The sequence below is a fragment of the Strix uralensis genome, chromosome 2 (genome assembly GCF_047716275.1).
Source record: "Strix uralensis isolate ZFMK-TIS-50842 chromosome 2, bStrUra1, whole genome shotgun sequence".
Taxonomy (NCBI): Eukaryota; Metazoa; Chordata; class Aves; order Strigiformes; family Strigidae; genus Strix; species Strix uralensis.
This window is the reverse complement of record NC_133973.1, coordinates 111,753,054-111,776,742: the sequence shown is the minus strand read 5'-3', so window position 1 is coordinate 111,776,742 and position 23,689 is coordinate 111,753,054. Positions and strand designations below refer to the sequence as shown.

Sequence of the window (23,689 nt, the reverse complement as noted above, 5' to 3'; positions counted from 1 at the left end):
AATTAACCACTCTTTTTGTTCCTGCTAGTCAAATAAATATAACTTACCTTCAGGTTTGCCATTGCAAACTTGAATTACTGTGTGTACATCAGTGGCTTCACTTCAAAAAGTGGCACTGGAGACTATAAAAAAGTCTTCATAAATTGCATTCATCTGGGTTGGAAATAATACTGAGACACAGAGTGTTATTAAGCTTTGATATGTGTTTATCAGCATAAGATGAAATGATTGATGAAAAAAAAATTAGGCTACGTTTATTTTTACCGTGCCAAATTTAAGACTGTCTGTGACAGGCATTGTTTGAAAAGTAAGAATTTAACAAAGGAATCTCCAGTTCAACCTTAACTATTTACGAAAGGGGAGAATCGAAAATACAGTAGAGCAGCTTTCAAGTGAATATAGTTTTTCAGGCTCTGTTTATTTTTTTTATACTTCTGTTTTCCTAATATATTTCCTCAAGCACAATTATTTAAAGTATTATGAATTACAGATTTATTTTTTTTGCTGATCTAACTTTAATATTTTCTGTAGATGGTAGTTTCTCTTTGGTTAAATAACTTCAGTTTCTGCTACAGGTAATGGCCAACAGTAATATTTCATTAGTTCTTTCTCTGTTGGTTTTCATTCAGGTGGTATTAACATAGTGGCTTAGTTATCTCAAGTTGTTACCACATATTTTAGGCAATATTCAACTTTGTATTCAGACCCTTTTAAGTTTACATGTCCACAGTGTAGCTTGTGCTAGGTGTTTAAACTCCCATTGTTTTCAGTGGAATTCAACTCAATGTAGTCAATAGAACTAATAATTTTTATCCTGAATGGGGCACTGACATTGGGTCAGTTGAGTAGATCTAGTCAATAAAGAGAGTAGGTGCTCATACTGGGATTTGAAACTCCTAGTTCATATGAAGACACCTACAGAACATACACAATTTAGTTGTATGAGTATAGACCTGATTACTTTCATCTTCCTGTCTCTGTTTAAAAAACCAAAACATATATGGATTTATTTTTTTCCAAATGAAACATCACTTATGTATATTGGTGTTGTAAAATGTGATTCTGAAAAGTTATAAATGATATCATTTGTAAATATGAACTTTAATGTGATGAATAGAATACTAGATCTGTTGTAGGAGCTGTGATTTCCTTAAGAAGCTGCAGTCATTAAAGGAATTTGTATTTAAAAGTGGTATATTTTGCTTCTTCCAGATGGTCCTCGGCCCTCACAGAAAGAAATCATATCACTAAGGGCATTTATGCTTCTGTTTTTGAAACAACTTATATTGAAGGTAAGTCTATTCCAGATCGAAAACATTTGAGATCTGTTATGTGCATGTAATAGGATCTCTCATATGTATACCTGTCAGATATTGTATGTGTTTCTGGTTAGTTCTAATGTTAATGCACATACTTCTAAACAACATAAAGGAAGTAAATGTGCAGAGTGTTTCTTATTAACCTTACCAAATTATGCCATATATATTTTATTAAATGTACTTGCAGAAGTAGTATATGAGACTACAGAACCTTCAGGTATTTGGGCTTTTTTTGGGGGGGGTGATAGTAGATAGTTGCTTGATTCATCAAATGAAAAAAGTAATGGCAGTTGTTAAATTAGTTATTGCTTCATCCTTTTTTTTTGGTTCTACCACTGGTTGAAATGGTGTAGGACTTTTTCTCTCTGTTACAGCTGAATGCTAGTCTTTGAGGTATTATCTGCCATTTAAGACTAGACTGAAAACCAGTATTTTCTGGCCTGGCTTATTCCTCTGTTCTGTCTCAGGGATTGGAGGAGTGACAGTAATAGTTTGTAGTATCTGAGGGCCCACACTAATAATCCTTTCTAGCAGGAATAGAGGGCTGACTTCGTACTGTTTTAAATCGTCAGTGTGATAAGGAAAAGCAATGGAATGAAAGACATAAATTAGTCTTTTGAGTTTAAGTAGAAAAAAATTGTAGGATTATTTGACGTGTTCCAAGTTTTTCTTGAGCCAAACTTAAAGAATGTATTTTCTCTGGATAATGCCCCTCTTTTTTTTTTTTTTTTTTTTTAGGATCGAGGAGTGAAAGAAGATGAACTGCAGAGCATATTAAATTACTTATTAACAATGCATGAGGTACATTTCTGTAATTACCTGTCTTTTACTGTAAACAATTGTAACAGCTCTATGGGAAGCCTGCTGTTCAGGTTAGTTTGTAGAATAACATTGATGCTTGTCATACAGGATGAAAATATTCACGATGTGCTGCAGCTGCTAGTGGCACTAATGTCCGAACATCCAGCATCCATGATACCTGCCTTTGATCAGAGAAATGGGATACGGTAAGACAGTGAAGTGAGAAAATATCTTAAAAGTAGTTCCAGTATCATCACTCTCCAGATTGCTTCTTTTTCACCTGAATATCACACTTGTTGATCTTTCAAACTACAATTTAATAATTTAGGCTATATTTTTTGTCAAATACAGAGTGGTTTTGATAGTTTAGAGGAAAAATTTTCCACTTAAGTTCATCATTATATTTGAAGGTAAACATACTGTTGTTCTTGCTTCTCAATCTCAAATAGAATATGTAATTAACAAAGATGCATCAAAAAGCCAAGTATCTATTTCAGAATAATTTTGAATATTCTGTCTTCAGATGTTTCACAATCTGGAGTGAAGAAGAGGAAACAAGAGAAATCATGCCCTAACCTCTCAAATTCTCTCTGAAAAGATTAAAATACTATGTGTAGAATTCATATCTGTTTGACAGTAAAATTAATAATTGATAATTCCGAGAGAAGCTCTATTTCTGTTGTTTTCTTATGCCTAATTTTTTAATTCTTTTTTTTCAGAGATTAATAATTTTCATGTTAATATTTAGTACAGAATTTTATTTTGTGCTGTTCTGAAAATACTTTGGAAAATGCAAGGGGTTTGTAAAACAGGGGAGGGAAAAAGAAAACATTTACTACCTGATAAATTCAAGCTCTCTTTTTCCAAAATACTAAGATCTTCATACAAATACTTGTACAGAAAATGTACACTGATACTTGTACATTGAATGACAATGATAGTTGAAGGGAAAACTCATTGTACTCACAGTTAGGACTTTGTTTTCTGCATATAGTTGTCTGTATTCAGACAGAATTCCTCACACCTTTTGAAGAAGGGTAAGACTGATTGAGAGCATTTAAGACATATTTTTGTAACATTAGTGGTACCAATATTAAAATGTTTGATGGTGCAGTCTCTGTGTTTGAAAGTCTGTGTTGAAAAACTGGAGAGAATTCACAAAATTAAAACATTTAAGTATTCAAAGAAAAGCATTATGTAGAATTAGGGGTCCATCTGCTTAGGTTATCAGAGGACAAAAGTCTCAGAGGTCACTTGAAAGTCCCTTCAAAAGAGGAAGATACTGTCTATTAAAGAACTATTTAGTGCAGAAATACTGAAAAGAATGGCTAAAAGCTGAAGCTCAGCTAATTCAAATAGGAAACTGAAATATAAATTTAAAAATCTGTTGAGGATCAGTCCAGTGGAAGGGTAGTGTTTTCTGTCTCTTGGTGCCTTCAAATCAAAGCTGATTTCCTTTCTGAAAGACTGTAGAATTTGTACTTAAGGCAATAATATTAATTAAATAAGTAATACATTAAATTAGTTAAATTTTTATCCAGGTTTTAAAAACAGGATGTATTTTTTTTCTACTTCAAACCTAGATGTAATGAGGATGTGGCTTCATAGATGTATATGGGATTTTGTGTAACATATTGCCATATTTTACTTTTGTTAAATGAGATTTCAGTATAAACATCCTGGGACTAAATGCAGGTAGACTATCCTGTGTAGAAAAGATATTATTGAGTAGGGGTTTTAAGAATGAAAGGAAATTTTCAGTAGCATCCAAGTTCTCCAAGAAACTCCAGGATGGAGCACCTAATGTGCTCCAGTCTGCTTCCCTTGTCTGAAGCTACAAATGCTCAGACTGTGTTTTGTTTGGTTGTTTCAAGGTAGAAGTATAAGATAAGGTTGTCATTTTCTATTATAAAACATTGAACTCAACAAAATGGAACCATGTCTCTAACCTAAAGAATTCATAATCAAATTCTTATGCTGTGCATGGTGCTTTCAGTATATCCTTCCTTTTTGTGTAAATTGCTATTTTTATAGTTTTATTTATTAAGAAATATCCCCGTTCAGTGAAATACAATATATATATATATGATGTTTCATAATAAACTGAAGGACTTGTTGAATTTGTTTTTCTTTTTTAGAGTAATATATAAGTTATTGGCTTCCAAAAGTGAGAGTATATGGGTGCAAGCTTTGAAGGTCCTTGGATATTTTCTTAAACACTTGGGTCATAAGTAAGTGGAGTTTTAAAATTTTTATAGTGATATATTTAAGTTCACAATTCTTATTGTCTTTTTGTCATGATTACTGTATATTCTTTGACAGTCTTTACAAATGACTTAAAATAAAATTGTTAAGTTTTCTGATTAATAATTTGTACACTCTGATACCTTTATACATTGGGATAAAATAAATTTTTCAGTTAACTTGTCACTACTGTCACATTTGAAAAGATACAGAATTATCTGCCAAATATATGATATGCTGAAATTCAAGTCTTAAAATGATTGAAAAACATTTTCCAAAAATATATTTTATAAATTTATATTGCATGTTCAGCTAAGGATAACAGGAAACATATGAGTGTCAGCAAAAATTTGTTCCTGGAATTTTCAGTGTCATTGCAATAAAAGTTTCAGGGCAGTACTTCTAAAATAGCTTTAAAATTATGGGAAGAATGGAATAGAAAAATATGTTATTCACATGGGAAAGTTTCAGAAGGAAAAGCAAACAGACTAATAGTCATAAAAAGGGAGGTAAGGATGTACCTCTATGCAAGAAATATTCACATTTAGAAAGAACTGGTGTCATGAAATAGACATACTTAGTCTCATCTTCCATATTTTGATGTTAAGAAAGAGTTAAAAAGCATGCAGTGTTGCATAACCTGCTGCTGCTCACTTTTCCCCTTCTATATGTGGTGTTTAGCTTCCTGCTAGGGTTAACCCAAAATGATATTCCAGTAGGAGACTGTGCAGTATGAAAATTAGCTGTGCGCTTCACAAGAGACAACTTCATGTAAAACCTCATTAGAAGGTAACAGAGCTAGGAGTCCAGCCAGAGTGCAGTATTGCTAGACACGCTTTTCTCAGTAAGATCAATAAAATATGATTGTATAATTGAGAGACAGTTATCTGAGAATATGCTCCCAAATGGGATTTTTCTTTTGGGATCCAGCAAGCCAAACAGCATTCTGGGAATTAATAAAAAAAATTGATAGTCCACTCAAGAATCTCCAAGGGCTTTTCAAACATTACTTGCTAAAAGTCATTCACATTGATAGGAGTTTGCTTTGACTTGTGCAGAAGCCTGGTTGTGTCCAAATAAGTACATTTGTTTAAAATATTTATTGCTTATCCAGCAAGTCAAGTAGCAAACTCTGTCAGTAGAACATTACAGAAAAAGAAAAGTGAGATGTTTCAGAAGCTGAAATTTAATTTCCTCGTCCTTAGCATATACTTGTAATTATGGATGTATCTGTAGTTTCCATTGTTGAATCAAAGTACTTAGCACAAAATTAACTTTATTTTTCATGCATTTTAAGTCAATGAAATCCACGTAAATATTGTGCAACTTTCAAAGTTTTTTTTTTAATTTTCAAACCTCCAAACATCTGTAAATGTTCACATTTTATGTAGATTTCAACAAGTAAAAATGCCCCCTCCCATTTTCATATCTTGCAGCTAGCGTTTGTGAGTTGTGCCTATTTGTGCACATACATATGTGTGCATATGCATGATTTTATAAAATTATAGTCAACTACAGGAAATTTTAAGTGACTATAAAATTGTAAAATACATAAAATTATTAAGTACTAAAATTTCTGTTTCACGGTACAGGAAATGGACATTGTATTTTAATACAGTAAAGCAAAATTGCATACAGAGATGTTATAATGTGGTTTATGAAATCTGAACCAATACTATATTATTAACAAATTTATAGGTACCAAATCCAATTACCATTGCTGTAGTTCATATATATTCATCACAGATTAAGCTATAGAGTGGAGGTAATTGATTCTCAGAAGTGACCAGTGGATGAGAGCCTGAATAACTTAATTGATTTTTCTTTGTGATCTGTGATGATAGACTACTTTGTCTAACCTTAACAACTGGCAAAATCCTCTTCTTTTCCTTCTCTGCCATCTTTCACTCTTTCTATGCCACCACTGAAATCATAGTCCATTATTTACTTTTGGTTTTTATCTGCACATTTAAACCTTCCAATGGATTTTCACTTCCATGTGCTACATCACAGCACACAATGTAAATAGCTGTAGTTTTTCTCATAAGTAACTCATGAACCCTGTTCTGTGCACAGAAGAGTACACACTGTTTTAAGTTGTTGCCACTGTCCTTTGTGGTTATTTGAAAATTATAATATAATGTATTCATTTCAAAACTTCTAGAATTAATCTATATAATTTAAACCTGTGTTATTATCATCAGTAATCATGAAAAGGGGGTTTCTTACCTTTTGAATTTTACAGAAACTTTGCTGTATTTTATCTTATTTCATATTTTTCTGCTTCTTTAATATGGATTATTAATTATTTTGAGTAATGTTTTGTATTTCATATTCATTATACTAGTAGATAAATTTAATGATGTAATTTATGACAAGTACTCTATTTATGATATGTCTGGTCTAAAAGAGTAGTGTTTTGGGACAGATGGAATTCACTGATGTGAGCTGATTTCTTCTCCCCTTTTTAAGATTTGAGTAGGTTTTGATCCTAGCTATAAAATCCACTTCAACCATTTGGCATTTCATAAATTTTCAGGATTTTATTTCCTTTGCATTGTAACGTATGTTATTCCAGTATATAATTATTTTGGCTACATGAGAGAATGCTATGTAAGAGAATGGCAGTACTGCTAAATCTGTATGTGTTAGTATTTTGTTGGAAGATCTGGAATTGGATTGTCCTGAGTCCTTGAGAAAGCAACAAAAGATGTGTTCTTGCAGTGATCACATTTTAGCCAGCCTGTGAACATCTTGAACTCTCTCAGCCTGAGTAAGATAGAATGGGATGCCTTGTCTTTTTCCACAGTGAAAATCATGGAGGGTGAGAACGGTGTGTTTTATACAAATGTCCACCCCAAATGCAACATTACTTTCTGAGAACGTTTGTTTATTACTACAATTGCATTCATATTGGGAAAGGTCTTAAATTATGTTTATTTCATAATATTTACAGAATTACAAGTTTGAGAACTTTTTAGTACAACATGAAAATATTTGGCTTTTGTTTTTTTTGCATTTACTTAAAATGTTCAACTTGCTTGGCATTTTCCTAATGTTTTTGTTTTCTCTTCCAGGCGAAAGGTTGAAATCATGCATACTCACAGTCTTTTCACACTTCTTGGAGAAAGGTTGATGCTGCATACAAACACAGTGACCGTTACAACATACAACACGCTTTATGAGGTACGAATTATTAAACATAGAGATTGTCATCTATGTTGTTAAATTTATAACTTAATTATATTGTTTTGACTCTGTGCTTTACAATATCCTGATTCACAAGACTTTTGAGAAAATTTTAGACAGAAATTTTAAGAAAGGATTTCTTGGTTCAGAATGTATTTTGCCATGCTTTGGATATTTTTATTACAATATCATAATTTTTACATAGTCTTTATAAAACTTTCCACGTATAGCATTACAAAGGGTGATGGAAGAGATCCTGCTATTTAAGATGTTCAGCACTTTCCACAAAAAAAAAGTTACTGCAGACCTCCAATTGCTCTTACTCCTCCATTGGTTGGAGGAGTTCATTTTCATTGCAATGGAAAGTCTGGAGCCAGAGATGCCTTTTTTCTTTCTTTTTTGTGCCATTCCTTTCAAGTTTACAAAATTTTGAAAAGTGCTGTTTTTCTTTCTTAACTAGTAATGCTGATAGTATGCCAAAATGATAACTGAACACAGCCACTTTTATGTAACTGATACTGCTTGAGGTGAGTGAATATAACCTCGAAGCATTCAACTGTTCTATCAGGCTCTGGTACAAACTTTAGTTTTGATGATGAGCAGTTTTGTTAAAGCAAAATTTTGTCAACATCAAGTTGGTCGAAACTGATGTCCTCATGCCTGCAAATGCATAAATATCGTGTCCAATCTTCAATTATTTTTAAAATGGTGACTTAGAATTGAATTTCTTTCAAATTCTGATGATCTTATGGACTAGAAAGTTTTTTGATTGTTTGTTTTTTTTTGTTGTTGTGGTTGTTTTTGCGTTTTTTTAAGTCACAAATAGGTGTAATGACAAGACACACTCAGGATTGGTTCCAGAAAAGACACAGAAGACTAAAGGAGTGCTTGGTATTTAGGATTCTGAGTCTGAGTGATGTAGAAACTGCTCTCCTATGATTGTAAAAACCTAAATGTCATCTATTTGCCAATGATTTATTCAGACATCAAGCTCTTTTTCATTGCACACATCTAAGGTTACCCTGTGTGGTTTGACCACTTGGGTCTCACAGTTTTACATGTCTCTGCATTCAGATTTCTGAGAGCTTCTGTGATTGGTATTCTCAGAAAATATATAACTCGGTGACAAATTTAAAGTCCTCATGGAGTCCAGCATCCACAGACATTTACATTTGAAAAAATATACAGAGCAGGAGAAAAGGGAGTTAATGCCATAAGTACAAAAGATTTTCCAAGGAACTGATGCAGATATTTTCCATATTCTCTCATAAAAAGCTAAGGTGTATTTGCACTCTATTTTAAATACCAATACATGAAGACCCATTCAAAGATACTGTGTTTGCAACAGACTTTAGTTTGATTATTGATTAATGAATGAGCTAAAGTTCTGCTTTAAACTAAATAAGAATTACTAGTGAAATTTTTCTATTTTGAAATACATTTACTTGAATATACTTATTGAGATTCCTGTGTTAATATCCTTAAATTTTTAGCTTGTTTTTAGAAATAAAGTTGCATGCACAGAACCAGTGACAGGTATCCCAGTGTGAAAGGTGTTGACTCAATACAGATTAATTAGTTTGTCAGGTACAATTCATGAAACAGAATGATCTGTCTTGATCATTATGTGAAGCCCCAGGATTATTCCCACGGAATGTTGTCTGTGACTATTCCTCTTCCCTAGCTGGAGAAAGATAAACCCATTTTTAAGAATTATTTGGTTTGGATATGAATGGAATGTATGAGAGTATCTTTTGATGTACAGTGCTCGTGAAAGAAGTTTGATCTGTAAATGTATAACACTATGAGGAATATGAATGAAATATCTTTAAAACACTGATATTATATGTTTAGTCAGCTAAGTAAAAAGTTAGTTAACCAGCCACTGTACAACCATGAAAATCTTGATTCTTACATAGAGGAATTGCTCATTTCCATTCTTCAAGAATAATAATGTTTTACCAAAATGTTTTATATGAAGTTACAGTGTGACCATGGTAAACGTTCTTAACAAATTTAAAAATGAACAAAGAAATGCTGTAGCATTTAATTAAAAATGGTAAAAGAAACTTAAAATTCTGTTTTAGATTTTGACAGAACAAGTATGCACTCAAGTTGTTCATAAACCGCATCCAGAGCCAGATTCTACAGTGAAAATCCAGAATCCAAGTAAGGAAAATATATTATGTTTGTATGATAAATGTATTGCCTGGAGGTTGTGGGGGTTTTTGAAAGAATATGGTTCAGGAAGCTAGAACAATTCATTAGGGTATCTCAGATACATACGGGTTTCAATTACTGCTTACATTAGTTGCTGTCAGCGACTTTTTAAAATGTTGTTAAAATGTGTTACGTAACTAATTTGTTCTTTCAAAGTGATTCTTAAGGTGGTGGCAACGCTGTTAAAAAACTCCACGCCAAGTGCAGAGCTGATGGAAGTTCGACGTTTATTCTTATCTGATATGATAAAACTCTTTAGTAATAGCCGTGAAAACAGAAGGTATGTCACTACAAATAGTATTTTCTCAACCTTGATTTGTGGGTAATAGCGATCTGTTCATACACTGTGTGGTTTTATACTGTATATTAAATGGAATATATAAAAAATAAATGGAATAGGTTTGTGGTAACTTTTCTTACTTCAGCAACTAATACTGGGTTCTTCTGTTTAGAATATATTTCAAATTTTTATTCATTCTGAAGTATTTTTAAGTTTCTTCCTACCACTGGATTGATGTTCAGAGATGTTCCTCCCGTTTTAGCCATCATAATGTTAAAATAAAGAAGCTTTGTTTGGATATATTTTGACCTAATTATTTCACTTTAGATGTTTACTTCAGTGTTCAGTGTGGCAGGACTGGATGTTTTCTCTGGGATACATTAACCCTAAGAACTCTGAAGAGCAGAAGATCACAGAGATGGTTTACAACATTTTCCGTATTCTCTTGTATCATGCAATAAAATATGAATGGGGAGGATGGAGAGTGTGGGTGGATACTCTTTCTATAGCTCATTCCAAGGTAAGAAATGGCTCGTGGATGTTTTTTTAATACTGGTAACTCCTCCAAAGGGACTACAGGAATATAATAAGATAAGATGTAAAGTGATTTAGTGCCATCTGGTGGCTGTCTCCATACATGTCAAGGTGGCATTTTTTTGTCATTGTAGGTGCTTTGCTGTGAAACAATTTGTAAGGTGTATGTAATATGTTATTAAGATTCTTGTTAGTTTTTGTCCAGGTTCATGTCGCATATATTTATCTATATAATCTGTTGTTTTCTTTTTAAGGTCACATATGAGGCTCACAAGGAGTATCTGGCAAAAATGTATGAAGAGTATCAAAGGCAAGAGGAAGAAAACATAAAAAAGGGGAAGAAGGGGAATGTGAGTACCATCTCAGGTCTTTCCTCTCAGACAACAGGAGCAAAAGGTGGAATGGAAATTCGAGAGATAGAAGACCTTTCACAAAGTCAAAGTCCAGAAAGTGAAACAGATTACCCTGTCAGCACAGATACGAGGGACTTACTTATGGCTACAAAGGTGTCAGATGATGTGCTTGGAAGTGCTGAGAGACCAGGAGGAGGAGTGCATGTGGAAGTTCATGACCTTTTAGTTGATATAAAAGCTGAAAAGGTAGAAGCTACTGAAGTAAAACTTGATGATATGGATTTATCACCAGAGACACTGGTAACTGGAGAAAATGGTGCACTTGTAGAAGTCGAATCGCTTCTAGATAATGTATATAGTGCTGCTGTTGAGAAGCTCCAAAATAATGTTCATGGAAGTGTGGGTATTATTAAGAAGAATGAAGAAAAAGATAATGGTCCATTAATAACTCTGGCTGATGAGAAAGATGAACCTTCTAATAACAGTACCTCATTTCTCTTTGATAAAATACCTAGTCAAGAGGAGAAACTTCTACCTGAACTTTCAAGTAATCACATTTCTATTCCAAATGTGCAAGAGACACAGATGCATCTTGGTGTAAATGATGATTTGGGATTGCTTGCACATATGACAGGTAGTGTAGATATAACATGTGCTTCAAGTATAATAGAGGACAAGGAGTTCAAGATTCATACAACTTCAGATGGAATGAGTAGCATTTCTGAGAGGGAGTTGGCTTCGTCATCTAAAGGATTAGAATATGCTGAAATGACTGCCACAACTCTTGAGACAGAGTCTTCTGGTAGCAAAACTGTACCTAGTGTTGATGCAGGAAGTATAATATCAGATACAGAAAGATCTGATGATGGTAAGGAAGCAGGAAAGGAGATACGGAAGATCCAGACAACTACCACAACCCAGGTAAGTTTCAAGAGCTGTAGCCATGTATATGTCTGATGTAATTGCTGTTCATTGATAAATTGATAGTATGAGGTCTGAGAGACATTTGAACTATATTTCTTTAATTATATGAAAGGTGTCTGTCCTCCAAGCCTATGTGCTTTGAAAATGCTGTAACATGTAAGGATTGTGAAGTCTTTCATATCTGTATAGAAAATATGTATTGCAATTGTGGATGCTTTGGTTTAAAAAAAACTTGCTAAGTGAATCTCTCACACATTTTCCTTAGTGCTTCTGGACAGATTAAATGATACTCTTAGAATTCGGCTTTAGACTTTCTTATTAGTATGTCTTAAAATTAGAAATATTTATACTTTATTATGAAATACACACAGAAGTGTTTTTTACTCTTACTGTACCTTTCTCAGAGGTAGTCTTACATCACTTTAGTACACTGTCTTTCTTCCTGTACAGGAATGCTGGCCTAAGTAATCTTGACATTTGATCCTAACACAAGAAAAGAAATAGTTTTGGGATAATAGAAGGAAAACTGTGATTTGATTTCTAGACCAGAGATGATTAATGAAAGAAGTAGTATGTACTTTCTTCTTGGAGATCCTTTCTTGTCTAGGTCTCCCTCTGAAAAATTCTGAGAAATTAGTGGTTTTGTGAGAGCCATAGCATTCTGAAAATTTGTACTCCTTATACACAGCAAAATATAGGATCACTTTGAACTTTTAAAGCAGAGGATTAATTTCCTCACTGGCATTGTTCAAAGACTGTAGCAGGTAATCAAAGATTGCTTTTAAGGATGTTATCAGGTAAAAGAATTGACTACCTTCAAGATTTTACTAGCTGACTAGATGTCCAGTATGTACACCAGTATTTATATTCTAGGATTTTAAAGTCAAGCAGACTTCCTGAAACTATGGAAGAAGAGCCAAACAAACATTGCAAAAATTGCTCTGCCCGGTACTGTTTAGTGTGTACCAAATCATCAGAAGAAAGTTTCAGAGATACACTCGCGTACACTCAAAGTACATGTCATCTGATAAAAGAACACAGATCAGCCTGCCCACTTTGTTCTTCAGGGAGATAATACTTTCAGAAGAACTCCAGTGAATGGACATTTGAATTTGTTTAAACAATATAGTTTCCAAAACAGATACTTTCCCTTTTAAAAAACTATTTTTAAAAAAATGGTTACTCAGACCAGTGGGTTCTGACATACAGAAAGAACACACTCTCCTAAGTCTCTCTTCTATGGTAAGAACCTCTGTTATGAAGAGAAAAGCAGATGGAGTTCTTGCATTCCCTAGACGGGTATTATAAGAAAACTTGGGGGTTCTCTTGTAAGTATTGTTTTCAAAACTATGAAAATCCTGGTAACATCAGTGACGGACTATCAAACATTGTGTAGGGATCCTTATATTTAAAAGCATTCTGTGTGATAAAGATCAAGCCTTTAAAGTTCTCAATAGGAATAGTGTATCTGTTACTATCAGTTCCCAAACACCTTATTTTAAGTCTTAAAATTAAGCCTGTTATTACCATGGAAACTGATAAATGGAATGATTAGAGGATAGCAAGAAAAAGGAGCAGTCAGTTTTTATTTTGAAATGTGGATTGTTGTTTAAAGAGTAAAAGACAAGTGAAATACTAGTATTCCTTTGCTATATACCTATATGCACCCATAAACACAGTGAATTTGTAAGATAAATCTTTAATGAAAAATATAATATGACTTTGTACTAGCTACTGTAGAAAATCCTGTCAGTGTGACTTTGGGACTTTTCTGTTCCTTTACCTCTTCTCTTGATGAATTTCAGCTGTAACACTTGAATTATAAAAATGTAAATTCCTCAAGCCTATAATTATTTGTTAGGTTTAAAATGATACATAAAACTTAATGAACTGTTATCAGATCATTGTAAGGTAGGAGAAACAAAATGCTTTCCAAATGTTTTACTCCTAGCTACTCACAAAATTCCTAACATATTATTTAGATCCGCAGATTATCTACAAACTGTGTATTCTTCAAGGGTCTGACTCTACAAGTTATTTACCTCCCTTGATTCTCCATATACTACTTAAATTACAGTTCCCTCCCACTAAAATCAATGATAAACTACAATGAATTGGTTTAAATCTGTAGCCATTAATATCTCTCTTAAATAATTTTCTTAAAAACAATTATCAACTGTCTAACCACCAGAATTGTTATCTTCCAATATCTTCTTTGGGTGTTGCGAAATTCCCTGTGAACTGTAAGCTGTCCATAGTTAAATCTTTTCTGTTTAAATTAAGTTAATGTTAACAAAAAAAATATGGAAATATATATTAAATAAAACATAAATCAAGCATTATTGTTTTCATGAGTAAAGAGCAATGTTAATTTTAACATGTCTGCAGTGGAGCCAGAGGTTGAAGTTTTGATTGCAGCATGTGTGGGTACTGCCACGTTAGATTTGATCTCTTTGAGACCACTGAAAACACTGAAAATGACTGAAAGACTGGCCACCCAAGTGTAGATAGTTGTGTTTCATGGGGGGTTATGCAATGCACATCAAAGCCTATTCTTGCAAATACAGTATTACTGGCTAGATAAAAGCTTTCCTGTTATGGTACATTTATGATACCATTACTGCTGCTGACATGACAACTACCTGTAGTTTTACCCAAAAGAGAACCTGCCCTGCTCTCAAAATGCTCGCTACAGCAGATCAAAATCAGAGTAAATATCTAAGAACTTCTGAGCTCAACTCCAGTGCCATGTCCATTTTTACATTGCTAGCACAAATATTTTATAAATGTCTTTTTTTCTTTAAACGTCCAGATTTAAATCAGGAAATGAATATGTGAGCAAATCAAGTATATTTTCTATTTTGCCAGTTTTAAGCTAATATAAAGTCACTTTAAAATAATTTCAAGGGTCCAACTTTGTATTTCTTCCTTTCAGAGATGTTGAGTATTATAAGTAATTTCGATGTTATAAGTATTTGCCTCAAATTCAGTCAAAATATTTGTTCTTTACTACCTTTTCCTTCACAGTATTCTCAATCATATCCTCTATGTGTATCTTTTACTTTTGTCTTTGATCACCAAGTGGAAATAGTCATGAGGATGTAGGTATTGAAAGGGAATAAAATTCACATCCACCACCTGTTGGGAGAATCTAAAGAATGTCCTAAGGATGCATAAAAGTGTTAACAATTAACAAACTGTAACAAAATTGGCAAAATGAGATTTGAGACTTGATTCTCTAATGATTCTGCTAAAAAGACCAGATAAATAAATTGGTTTTGGAAAATGATGAGCTGTGTAAAAGTACACTAATTCATTGAAGCCATCAGTGTTTAATTTGTCCATGTTTTGAGTCAAATATTCAAAGAAAATTGTGTTTTCAGCACAAAAGAATAGTTGTTTCCTATAAATAAAGTCTTGTCACTGCTGACCTTGTATATGGCTGCATTTGGTCTTTTCTGTAATACTTCAAGTGAAGAACCTGAGTGTAAAACATCGGTGAATAGCTGAAAGGAAAGCCAGTTGTAGCCCCTCAGTGCTGATAGATTTGAATTGGAGCTGCTCCTTTACTGAAGGATGCTGCCTGCCTTGGAATATCAGTATCTCCTGTAGTTTGTGCTTGAGTCCAGTTTTAGCCCATCCTTTCTCAAATTCTGTGATCCCTTCAAAAACACTATACAAAAAGTTAACATGATTTTTGAACTTCTTGTTGATGTAGGCGGTACAGGGTCGATCTGTCACCCAGCAAGACCGGGATTTACGTGTTGACTTGGGATTTCGAGGAATGCCAATGACAGAAGAGCAACGACGACAATTTAGTCCAGGTCCACGCACAACTATGTTTCGTATTCCAGAGTTTAAATGGTCTCCCATGCACCAGCGGCTCCTGACAGACTTGCTTTTTGCACTAGAAACAGATGTACATGTTTGGAGAAGGTAGGTGGTTGTTTCTTCTTTAAGTCCTGATTTGTGTTTCCATCAACAAAGGAAAAATAGATGTGTTTTAGAGGATCTTACTGGGATAGTGGGAAAGGAAAGAGTTAGTGTTGGCTGAAGTGGCCCTCTGTATCTTGTATCTTCTCTTTTCACCCCTTCCCAGCCTGTAACAGCTCTATTTCACAGGTAACAATTTTGTTTTCTCGAGGGATTGAATAACTCATACATACCTAACTAAACTGAGCTGCTCTTTCAGCTTATGTTTAGCATTAGTATCTGCTGCTTCTGTTTCAGACATGAGGAAGACTTGTGTGTCTGCTAATGGCTATTTTCTCCAAATGATCAATTAAGAGAGCTTCTCTACCTGCAAACCTTATAAATAAAACCTCTTTCCTATAACGTTTTCTAAGGAATCACTCTTTCTAGTTGACAATTTTTTTTTGTATGCCAGCTTCTGGTTGTGGTTAGTCTTTGTGGTTATATTATATTTAATGACAGCGATGGGATTTCCTAGGATTTTTGAACACTTTAACAGAGATACTCAATAACTTATTGTTATCAGAGCCCTTAGGTATAACAGACACTATTTAATCTGATTTCTAGGACAAAATAGTTCATTTTCAGAAAACTTGAGCATAGTTATATCTGAGGACCAATCTACATTGCATTTCATTTACAGTTTGGTGAACTGTTCTGTGATAGTCACTAAGAAATAGAAAACTTTGATATTTTTTTTTTTTTTTCCAAATGTGTGGGAGGGGTTTGTACTTTGTATTTAGGTAATTCTTGGAGATTAAAATTCAGTTTGTATATTTTCAACTGAAGCCTTTAATTTTTCTTGGCTGGCTGGCAACACTGTTGTTTTAGGAAAACAACATACTTATAGACTGAGTATTCCTCAATATTTTCACAGTGTCTTATTTTGGGGAGTGACTGTTTCATGGGACAATTTCTCAAAAATCAGGAGTTGCTGAGATTTCAGCTAATCTTACTAGCATCAGTGGCTTGCAAAGCTGTGGCTAATGCTAAATTTTAGTTAGTAAAATTTATATTAGACCAAGATGTCACCATATTATCAAATTTCTCCTTTGAAACACTAGCAAGTGTTATCATTAGGTGTTATCAAGGGTGCTTCAAATGTCAGTAGTGCATTATGATGATCTCTTAATATTAAGTAAGAACTTTTGTGCTGAAGAAACAACCCTACTGCTATCAGCAGAACAGCCTGTGAAGTGAAGTACTGGTTGATGGGAATAAAAGGTTACAAGCCGTTGTTCTCAACTGGGTATCTGAAACTAATCCTGGTGTGAAAGTAGATACCAATCAATTTGTTCGTTAGACTAGTCCTGTTCATATTTTTAGACAGTTTACATGCAGAGTTTTGTAGACGAGATTCTGCCTTTATATCAAAGAAACATTTGCGGTCTGGTTGTAAAGAATAAATTTATCTAAACTTATTTTCACTGTTTGTTTTTAATTCATTCTTTCTTCTGTTCTTGCAGTCACTCCACAAAGTCTGTGATGGACTTTGTCAATAGCAATGAAAATATTATTTTTGTACACAACACAATACACCTCATTTCCCAGATGGTAGACAATATTATTATTGCTTGTGGAGGAATTTTACCATTGCTGTCAGCAGCCACATCCCCAACTGTAAGTACAATATTTCCACCTAGTGGTTATATTAGAAAATGTTGTCAATAATACAAACCACTATTTGCAGCTGACGTTTCTTCTTCAGGGACTCATGTCCCCTCTCTGCTAATTCCCTCAAAAAATGTAAGTTTATAGTTGAAACCATTAAGCTCTGATATACAGAGCGTTTATAACATTTTGCATTTGAAATGCTAGTCTTATTAGAGAAGTAGTACTAAATAAGGATAATATTTCATAGGTATTTACTAAATAAGGGTAATATTTCATAGGTATTTAATATTTCATTTGAAATAGAAGACCATTAGGACCATGGTTACAAATCGTGATTACTGTAACAAAATTACCTGCTTTATGATGGCTAGTCATTGATATTCATAAATCTATTTTGCATGGCCACCATTTGTTTGCATGCCAAATGATACCAAGTCATCCCCTCACTACTCTGTTTACTTTTTCCTTCAGTAGGTTCTGACCTTTGTTCCTTTTTTTTTTTTTTAATCTTGTATTGAAATAGGCTGGTATTTTTATCCACTCCAATGTTCTTAGGAAGTTGTAAGTTCTTAGGTGATCACAGCTCAGGCAGGCTGAGTAGCCTAATAGAATGCTTCACGAAAAAGGGAGAAATATTTTGTAGATATTGCATCATCAACAATAGTAATTACAGTATTTGAATGTGATGCCTTGTCTGTGGATATAATATTTGTGACTATTTTTTTCATACTATAACTGTTATCTTGAGCATCCCTTAAGCATCTTAATCCCTTAAGCAAGTTAATATTGGTCTTTGAAATGAGAGAAAATAAGGCCCAGGAGGGACAAAGAGGCTTTGCTGAGGTAATGTGGCTAGTAGGCACTGAAGGCTACAAATGTATTTTGGCAATAAAAGCTCAATTCCTTGTTCTAGCCGTTCAGCAACTAAGATTACTTTGCCTCTACTATTACTTCTAGTTAGCTAGCAAAAATCCTATTTTGCATGATTTTATTTGAAAGATATGAATGTATGGACTAGCAATTGTCGAAACATTAACATAACTTTCAGCCAGGCCATTAATGGTAAAATGATGTGTCTTTACTGAGAAAATATTTGACATAAGTAAAAGTGCAAGATTCACAGGAAAGACTTCAGTTGTCTGTAGTCACAACAATGATGTCAGAGTTGCTGAATAAAAGATTTTGCAAGTGCTTTATTGCAAATATTGACAAGTATGAGAGAGTGCACACCAAGCCATCTTAAGATGCAGGCTGTACTATCAGTCTTTAGATAAAAGGACAGTGGGAGATATTTTTTAAAACAAATGTTCCAGGTATCATTTATAAATGAAGATGTTTTCTTTACCATCTTTTATATAAAAATACAAACCAGGCACAGCATTAATTAGGCTGCAATTCCATTGAATGGTCTTTGTGTTTTTTAGCTCTTATCCTGGTTTATGACACTGCAGAGCCATTCTATAGAATAATAATTTTGCAGTTCACCATTTCCCTCTATTTATTCTGGATAACAAATATATATATATATGTGTGTGTATAGATAGCTAGCTGAAACAGCTTTATAAATTACATATCCATTTGTTAAAATACTGTGTGTTGATACTGCCTTGCTACAATAGCAGTGATTTTCATGATTGATACAAAATTTTACATTTTCAAATTTGTGTATTATGCATGAATTTCTCCACTACATGGGGACTGTGTGTATTACTTAAATGATCCATTTTGCCATCTGTTTAGGATAATAAAGTAAAAATAAATTGTGAAATAAACTAATTCACTAAAAGATCAGTAGCTGGCTTCAAACTGAATTAATCCTACTCTGTGAAATTTAAAAAAAAAAAAAAAAAAAAGGGATACTTTTGTCCCAGATGTACAGGGAAGGTGGGGAGAAGTAATTGGTAAAATCACATATTACCTTCACCTGGAAATAACTGTTACCATCTAAATGATGATTTCATAATCACTTCCACCTAGCAGAGAGCTTTTTCCCTCCCATTCAACCCCATCCCTGTTCCATCATTGCCCATCCATAAACGTTAGCAGGAAGGTGGATTTATTAATCTGTGACAGATACAAAAAGCCCAGCATATCCTTCCTCCTTCTTAGAGAAGGTGTTCTCCCTTGATATTGTTCTGGATCACAGTTATGAAGGGAACTGATGCCCCTGTTGGACATCAGACCACTTCTGAATATCCATCATATGATGAATGAAAAGAAGTTTCACACTGATTCTCAGACTGCTAATACTTTTGCATCCTTGAACTGCTGTGGAGAAGGTGGATGGATTGCTGGTTAGGAATATATTTCTTCTCAGTCTTGAAAGGGCAAAGTAGTCCAGTGCTTACAGTGAGTACCAAAAGGCTCTTTCTCACTCTCATCCTTCCAAGAGCTGCTAATTGGAAAAGCAAGGAGGTCTGAAACTGGAAGATTTTATATGATGTCTCCACTGCATAAAAATACTTACGGCAGACTTTCTAGTGATACTGTCTGCCAGAGTGACTCTCAAGGGAGGAAAGAGCCAATATGCTTTCTCCGTCACCAATTCAAAGAATCACAGAATGGTTGAGGCTGGAAGGGATCTCTGGAAGTCATCTGGTCCAGTGCCCCCGCTCAGGCAGGGCCACCTAGAGCCAGTTGTCCAGGACTGTGTTCAGATGGCTTCTGAGTATCTCTGAGGATGGAGACTCCACCTCCTCCCTGGGCAACCTGTGCCAGTGCTCAGTCACTCTCACAGTGAAAAAGTGTTTCTTGATTTTCAGATCGAACCTGCTGTATTGTAGTTAATTACATTAATGAATGTTTTTTTCCACAAGATATGCAGTCCAAATTTTGTGGTGCATCTCATGAATCCTTTCCAACCTCAACCATTGTGTGTTTTTGTATGATTTTGTGATTCTGTAATTTAAATTGGGCATGGTATTAGAAGTCAAGTCAAGCAGTACTGTACTACTCTCACAAAAGCAAGCTGTTCCCATGTTACATAAGTTGCTTTACTGGGTCAGCCCAAGGGCCCAGCTGGTTTAGCATTCTACCTCCAAAAGTGACTGCACCTTACATCAATATACAGAAGTCTGAGCAAGCATATTGATTGCTCTAATGATACTTCTTTTCAGCATTTAGGATTTTAACAGCCAGAGAGGGTGTCCAGGCTGTCATGTTTAATAACTACTGAGGAATTTATCCTTCTAGACTTTATCTAATCTTTTTTGAAGCTACTTACACTTTTAGCTTCCATAATATCCTACTGCATTGAGTCTGACAAAGTAATTATATAATCTTTGAAGCACTTCTTGTCTTTTTTTTTTTTTTAAACCTGCTTAAATGTATAAAGTCACTATGTGCCTTACTGTTTATGCTATGAATGTAGCGGTTAGTCATGTCTTTATTCATCTCCGTATCATTTATGACTTTGTAGGCTTGAGTCATATCTCCTGGTATGCCTGTTTGAATCCATAGTCTTCATCTTGTTTAGCCTGTCTGTCTTTGGAAGCCTCTGATCCTCCATATCTATATTCTGTAGAGCTTTTCTGGGTGTCAAAACCCCCACATTTTGTAGATCCTGTAGAGTATGTATATTCAGTTTACCAACAAGTATGAGCTCATTTTGCTACATTTCTTCCTTTCTCACTTTCATGAATGGTGACTCTCAAATATTCCCACTGAAGGCCTTTTGGGCCCATATTGAAATTTTAAAGTAATAGTTCTTACTTATTTCCTCCTAGAGTGTTGTATTTGCAGCATAGGACATGTATTTGCATCTACGTATAAAAATTACTCTTTGGTCTGGAATAAGGAAATATGAGAGCAAAAAGGCTATAGAACAGACAGTAAAGGTCATTCCACCCTTTTACTTTGAGATGATAAAACAGTATGGAATTCGGAAAAGATTAGGGTAAATTTAGGTATCCACTGAAAGTACTTACATGTGGACTAAATTTCTAGCCAATGGAGATCTACTCAGTAGAAGCGAATGATTCAGCTATCTCTAATGTAAGCCTCTAGTGCCTGGTGAGCCAGACCCCTGTAGGGTCCATTGATGGCAATGTTTGTTAACCTAGAGCTGAATCCAGCCTCTTTTTATGATGTAGCTTGTTTTCTAACGTTGAAAATGACAGACAGAAACACATAGTTCCTTTATCGATCTCACAGTCCTACCTATTCACAGTTCCTTGACTTCAGTGTGTCGGTCTGAGTTCAAACAAGGCCTCATCCTGGACTGTTCGTTCATAAAGAGTCCTAAATGTCTGTTACAAAACTCTTGTCTCAACAGTCTGCTATAGAGTTAGTTGTTATTACACGTGCCCTATTGCCTTTCATTTTTTAAAGGCATTTCACCTATTTCTCATTAATAGAATAGATGCTGAATACTGGATGCTTGAATGAATTAAGTCTATATGCAGAAAAGAACCAAGAGATAAATTTAGCAAAATGACTTTCAGAATATTGGAGGGATTGCAGATTTTTTTTTCCTTTGTGCAAAAGATTCTGTATTGTGTTCCCTCCCTTGCTGAAAAAGCAGTACTGTCACAGTTTCTTTAAAAAGATTAATGTTTGGGGAATTTCCCATTTCAAGACGATTTTTTCCTTTGCATAGTTAGGATTTGGAGTGAAATGGCAATTTTTCTGGGCTGGGTGGAAGATTACTCCATGATCCCTTGTCTGCTGTGGAACAGGAAATCTTAATTATGGAGTCTCCTCGCTGTTAAATTCTTGTAATAGAAATCTGCCTTTTGCCTCGCTTTTTTTAATCCAGACTAGGGTGTTCTGAATAGTGCTGTGAACAGGAGCCTTTATGTATGAATAGAAAAAAGAAAAAAAAAATGCATTCTGTGTAAAAACAAACCACTCACAAATCTGTGACTCAGGAACACAGTGAAGGTTATACATTTGTATGACATACGGGGGGGAAGTTTACTGTAATTCACAGTAATCTATTCCCATGTTTTAATATTTCCCTTGATTTCAATTCTGTACCACCCTCTGTCTCAGGGTCTGTACAAGGACTTGCTTAAAATGCTGGTGTTTTGAAAGGGCTGTCAATTGTATATATGAAACAATTTGAAACTGAAGCAAATATTTACAAAAAAATATAATCAGTTTTGTTGTTTTACAGTATAAGCTGGAGTGTGTTTCACTATTGATTGTGATGTCTTGGTTATTAAATTGGGGATATTAGATAACTGCCAATATTATAGGGAGGTCATAAAATATAAAATACCTATTTCCTTTTTTCTTTTTTTCCTTTCTGAGTGGGAGGTCTTTGAGGCTTTTTAATTACAGCTCTAAGAAAGACATTTTTAAGATGGTGGACAAGTGGAGAGCTGTAAGGAAAAAGGTTTGCAGAAGATGCTTTCTGTTAATAGAAGCTGATTGGCAGAAAAAAAACTTTGTGTACAAGCTAGGAATTTGAAGTAATCATTGCTTACTACAAGCATAGCAGCTGTGACAAGGACTTGAGGACATTGAGTAAGGCAGTAGAAATCTGAGTTGAAATATATGTGACAATTGAGAGTAAATTTCCAGACCCCTTGCAATTAGTTTGTTTCTCAACTTAGTCTGTGAAGTCTACAATTCTAATTCTTGCTTGCAACATTTAAAACAGCAGCTCTCAAATTGTGATCTGAGAGCTGCTGGTGTTATATGAACGGCTGTCTACAAAGCTCAATTAAACATTTAAAGACAGTCTTATTAGGTCTATCTATTAAAAGCCAAGACAAGATATTCTTTTGTATGTACTGTATATAGTGTTAGCATTATCATGTTCATGACTCATGTGATTCCACATGAGGTGCTGTGTGATCTGTTACAATTCTGAGAATCATCGGTGGCACACTGATGTAAAAATTGTCAGCTAGTAACTGAGAGATAATAGCCACAGGTTAATTCTTGAGGTGCATCCATCTAGAAAAGAGGAAAACATGTTTATTTAAAAACTGGTCGAACATGGTGTTTTCTGTTCCAAAAGGAAAGCAAGCAGTTTGTTTCAACTTTTTTTTTCTTTCTGTTAAATTAGGTTTTCCACTATTTAAATGACAAAAATACTGACATACTGTTGAAAATTCATTTTTTTTCTCTTTTTAAAACGTAACCAGTGAAAACTTAAGGATTAGTTCCTAGCCCATTGTGATAAGAGAGAAAGTGCATCTACCTAAAACTAAAACATAAAAATTTAACACCCCTATTTAATTGTGAACATGGGAATTTGAAGACTAACTCAGTCCCAGGGCCTTAGTGAA

At 34.2% G+C, this 23,689-nt stretch overlaps 1 protein-coding gene across 10 annotated transcripts in view; it reads left to right on the top strand.

Annotated features, from left to right (window-relative positions):
• NBEA (neurobeachin) overlaps window positions 1–23,689 on the top strand; it is a 514,855-nt gene that overhangs the window by 159,101 nt on the left and 332,065 nt on the right. For all 10 annotated transcript variants that reach the window (XM_074859829.1, XM_074859824.1, XM_074859821.1 and 7 more), the window contains exons 14-24: window positions 1,213–1,292; window positions 2,058–2,120; window positions 2,229–2,326; window positions 4,259–4,351; window positions 7,442–7,550; window positions 9,641–9,722; window positions 9,930–10,053; window positions 10,381–10,573; window positions 10,842–11,861; window positions 15,583–15,800; window positions 17,303–17,456. In XM_074859829.1, the coding sequence (XP_074715930.1) occupies window positions 1,213–1,292; window positions 2,058–2,120; window positions 2,229–2,326; window positions 4,259–4,351; window positions 7,442–7,550; window positions 9,641–9,722; window positions 9,930–10,053; window positions 10,381–10,573; window positions 10,842–11,861; window positions 15,583–15,800; window positions 17,303–17,456 (2,234 nt within the window). The remainder of the gene's footprint in view (window positions 1–1,212; window positions 1,293–2,057; window positions 2,121–2,228; window positions 2,327–4,258; window positions 4,352–7,441; window positions 7,551–9,640; window positions 9,723–9,929; window positions 10,054–10,380; window positions 10,574–10,841; window positions 11,862–15,582; window positions 15,801–17,302; window positions 17,457–23,689) is intronic.